Source organism: Piliocolobus tephrosceles, unplaced genomic scaffold (genome assembly GCF_002776525.5).
Source record: "Piliocolobus tephrosceles isolate RC106 unplaced genomic scaffold, ASM277652v3 unscaffolded_3684, whole genome shotgun sequence".
NCBI classification, from domain to species: domain Eukaryota; kingdom Metazoa; phylum Chordata; class Mammalia; order Primates; family Cercopithecidae; genus Piliocolobus; species Piliocolobus tephrosceles.
In genome coordinates, this window is record NW_022320798.1 from 1,620 (window position 1) to 6,093 (window position 4,474).

Genomic DNA, 4,474 nt, shown 5'->3' on the forward strand with positions numbered 1-4,474 from the left:
TGCCCCTTGCAGAAATCTGAATTTCTGTGATTTAATTTAAAAAAATGGGCCGGGCATGGTGGCTTACTCCTGTAATCCCAGCACTTTAACAGGCCAAGGCGGGTGAATCAATTGAGGTCAGGAGTTTGAGACCAGCCTGGCTAACATGGTGAAACCCCAACTCTACTAAAAATACAAAAAAATTAGTTGGACGTGGTGGTGCACACCTGTAATCCCAGCTACTCGGGAGGCTGAGGCAAGAGAATCACTTGAACCCAGGAGGTGGAGGTTGCAGTGAGCCGGACTGCACCACTGCACTCCAGCCTGGGCCACAGAGTGAGACTCCATCTCAAAAAAAAAAAAAAAAAGGTATCTTGATGTCCACATAGTCTCAAAAAGGACTCCAGGTGGGAGGACTGTGAAATTCAGCAAATGGACATTTCCCAGCCCAGGGCTTGCATCTGACCTCCCCAAGCTTCCATTCCCCACCTGTGGAAAACGGGTCGCTCACGGTCCCTTCAGCAGGGCATTGGGAAGATTTTGCTTCCTTAGAAGGAAGGGTGACCTCTGTCTTCCCTCTGGAAGGTTCAGGAACAGAGTCGCCTGCGTCAACTGCTACACCGAGGGCCACTCCCTCCCCGCCATCCCCAGGACCGGAGACCCCTCCAGCAAGAGTGCCATCTGCTGCTTCCTCCCAGGTGTGGGCTGCAGGACCAGCTGCCCAGGAATGGCTTTCTTGGGACCTCCCACACCAGCCTTCTGATGCGCTGGCCAAGGCAAGTCTATGGCTACATCCTCTGCCCACGGTTTCCTCCAAAGAGTCGGGTCCCCATGAGGTATCGGTAGACCCAGCTGGGCCTGAGGCCCTTCTCTTTCACCACCGTTCTTCCAAAGAGAGCCCCACTGTGATCCCCAACCATGTCACCTCCTCAAATTCAGAATATTTCCCAGAGAAAGCTGGGCCCCCAAGAGCTCCCACCTAAGGGCAGCCCCCGTCGTCTGTCAGCCTGGATCACAGCAACCTCCCAGTGCCCTGAGACACAGCCAAAGGAGGCAGCGGGGGTGTCAGCAGCTATGCACATAAACGGAGGGAGGGAAACCGAGGCGCACCAGAGAACTGGAGACCCAGAGGTCACAGCTTCCTCCAGCTCTTCTTTTTTTTTGAGATGGAGTCTCACTCTGTCATCCAGGCTGGAGTACAGTGGCACGATCTTGGCTTACTGCAGCCTTCACCTCCCAGATTCAGGCGATCCTTCTGCCTCAGCTTCCTGAGTAGCTGGGATTACAGGTGCGTGCCACCACGCCTGGCTAATTTTGTATTTTTAGTAAAGATGGAGTTTTACCATATTGGCCAGGCTGGTCTGGAACTCCTGGCCTCATGTGATCCACCTGCATTGGCCTCCTATTGTGTTGGGATTATAGGCGTGAGCCACTGCACCCGGTTCCTCGAACCCATCTTTGGGCTGAGATTCTCAGGGCAGCCGGAGCCCATGTGTTCTTGTTTCTGATGCTTTTTCTCTCTCCACTTTTCTCTTGATGAAGAAGGGACTTGGACCGTTGCTGCAAACAGCCAAACCGGCGAGGAGAGGCCAGACATCTGCCTCCATTTTCCCCAGAGTGATGCAAGCTCAGCGAGGTCTCCAGGCTCCCCCAGGGGAAGTGGGGTTCCCTGGACACCCCACGCCTCCTGTCACGCTCCCCTCGGAGCCTGTAGAGGGTGTCCAGGCTAGTCCCTGGCGGCCACGTCCAGTCTTGCCAGTGCACCCGACTCTGACCCTGCCTGTGTCCTCAGACGCCTCCTCTCCTCCACCGCCAGCCCTGAGGCCTGAACAGTCTGAATCGCTCCTGGTCTCGGGACCATCTGTCACCCTGACTGAAGGTCTAGGAACTGTGAGGCCTGAGCAGGACCCTGCCCAGTCTCCAGGAAGTCCCCTCCTGCTGAGAGGGCTGTCAAGGGGGGATACGGCTGCACCTGAGCCCGTCTTGGGGGAGCCCGGCCAAGCCAGCGAGGAGCTCCAGCCACTGACGAGGCCCTGGCGGGCCAGGCTGGTGGCAGAGGCACTGGTTTCTCGCCATTCTCCCCGAGAGTCCCAGGAAACATCCTCTGGAATAGAGGTGGAGAGGCCGAGCCAGACTGGGCCTGGTTTCCCCAGGGAGGGGGCCAGGGGACGCGTGGACCTTTCATCCTCAGAGCCAAGCCAGGACATGGAGGGGCCGGGACTCTCCACCCTGCTGGGGAGGGATGCCACATTCTCCACCCCAAGCGTGAGGCAGCCAGACCCCAGTGCCTGTGCCAGGGCCTCAGGACCCGAACTCACCGGGATGCCCAGGGTGAGGCCGGCAGCGCCCTTGGCAGTTCTTCCTATGGAACCTCTGCCAGCAGAACTCATTCGCCCGGCAGCTCTTCTGACACCCAAAACCTCATCTGTAGGAGGGTCAGACCAGGCCCTATACCTGGAGTGTACCCCTGGCTCTGTGGGCCAGGAGGAATCGGGGGCTGCACATGCATCCAACCCTCTGTCCACGCAAACCCTGAGCCCGTGGGCTCCCACGGGACAGTCGCTACCCAGCCTGGTGGAGCTCGAACACCCCTTCCCGGCTGGCCGGGGGGCCTCACCCCAGCAGGAGCTGACAGGGCCCACCTTGGCCCCCAGTGCTGAAAGCCACAGGCCTCCTGAGCTTCAGGACAGTGTGGAGGGGCTTCCTGAGAGGCCCCTCGCCGAGTCTCCGTGGTGACTCCAGGGTGAGTCCTGGGTGCACCCTGGGGAGGTGGAGTGAAAGGGTGAGGCAGCGATGGGTGAGCCTGGAGGTGGGGGCTGGGGCCGTCTTCCCAGGGAAGCCCCAGTGCTCTTCCGGCCCAGATCGTCGCTGTGCTCAGCCACAGGGGCATCTAGGCCAGGGAGTCAGGGGCACCGGGTCACTGAGAGTCACCAGGGCCATCCAAGCCAGCAAGGTACCAGCTGCTGCCACGGAACCCATAGGGAGTGGTGAAGTGGCAGGCCATCTGCCTGCGTGGAACTCCCCGAGGGAAGAGGCGCTGAGTGCAGGGCAGTGTCCCCCCATCTCTCCCTGGCCCTGCCAGCTGCATTTCTGGGCTTGCTCTGCTGTCAGAGGTGGGGAAGCATCAGGGTAAGGCGCAGGCTCTGCAGCCAGGCCTGCCAGGAGCTAGGGTTCAAGTCCCAGCTCCTCTGTTCTTTGGCTGTGTGACCTTGGCAAAGCACTCACCTCTCTGAGCCTCAGTTTCCTGATGGGTCAAATGGGGATGGTAATAGTTCCTTCCGATGGGGCCGTTGAGGGTTGGGTGGGAAAGGAACACAGAGCATTTGGCGTGGAGCCGCACGACACCCAGTGCGCTCAGAACTCAAGAGCCGTTCTTGCGGCAATCTTACACCATCACCATCCACCTCACGGAGCATGACACCCAGCACGCCCGGAACGCGAGAGCCGTTCTTATGGTGATCATTTCACCATCTACCTCCCAGCCCAGGCAGAGGGGATGCTTGCAGGCCCAGGAAAGCATGGCGGGCCTGAGCCATGGTTCAGACATCTCTGGGGGTTGCTGGTAATGGTGATACGAACCCTTGGTGTTTACCCCCTCCCCAGGCCTTGGGGTGCCATGACCCCAGGTCTCTAAAGGACTCCAGGGGAGGATAATGGGATGTCACTGCTTTGTTTTCATTACTCATCACTCCTTTCCTCTGGATTCCAGGGCAGCAGCTGGTACCCTGCTGGCTAGGACGGCCCCGGTGGCCCTCAGTGACCCAGTTGCCCCCAGGCTCCCTGGCTTCGATGCCCATCTGTGGCTGGGGACAGTGTTCTGGCCGGAAGAGCACTCACTCGGTGCTTCCCTGGGAGGGTGGCCCCCAGACGCCCACCTCCAGGCCGACCCATCACTGGAAGTGGGATTTGAAATGCAGCCAAGAAGAGGAGACCGTCGGCAACGCCCGCCCGGAACAAGAAATAAATAAATAAGTAATCAGGGTTGTCTTGGCTGATAAACGGTCCCCACCTCGAAGAAGACTTCTCCCCCCTCTGCGCACCCTCCTCCTCCCTCTCCGGGCAGATCCGTCCCAGGCAAAAGCTTAATAGCCCCATTTAAGGCTTTTCCTTTTCACCACGAGATTGAGCTGCTCCTGCCATTACGAGGTTTTCAGCTTCTCTCTGAAATCAAATTACTGACTCCATTTAATTTTTTAAAAGCTCAGATGATTTCCCTTCTCGAATCGGAGCCATGACTTCAAGGCCAGCCCCCACCAGCCCTACCAGGCGGTTCCCCTGCGGGCAGCCGCTGCCCTGGGACGGCGGCCCCCACGCCTGGGGAAGCCTGACACCTAGAGGGAAAGCCAGTGGGAGGAGGCCTGAGTCTCTGGCCACCACCCTGGACACTGGGCTGGGTGGCCTGAGCCGGAGGAGGCCCACAGGAGCCCATGGCTGGAGACCAATGATCTCCAAAGGCCGGTGGGGTCAGTGGTTAGAGCCCAGCACCGATGCCATG

At 59.1% G+C, this 4,474-nt stretch overlaps 1 protein-coding gene across 1 annotated transcript; it reads left to right on the forward strand.

Moving 5' to 3' along the window:
• Positions 1-504: 504 nt before the first annotated feature.
• Positions 505-3,960, forward strand: LOC113220560 (uncharacterized protein C1orf127-like; the record flags this gene model as incomplete). The annotated part of the gene is made up of 3 exons (XM_026449891.2): positions 505-755; positions 1,522-2,722; positions 3,689-3,960. Coding segments are annotated over 2 exons (1,445 nt in total), but the record flags the coding sequence as incomplete, so codon positions are not given.
• Between the last annotated feature and the right edge of the window lie 514 nt (positions 3,961-4,474).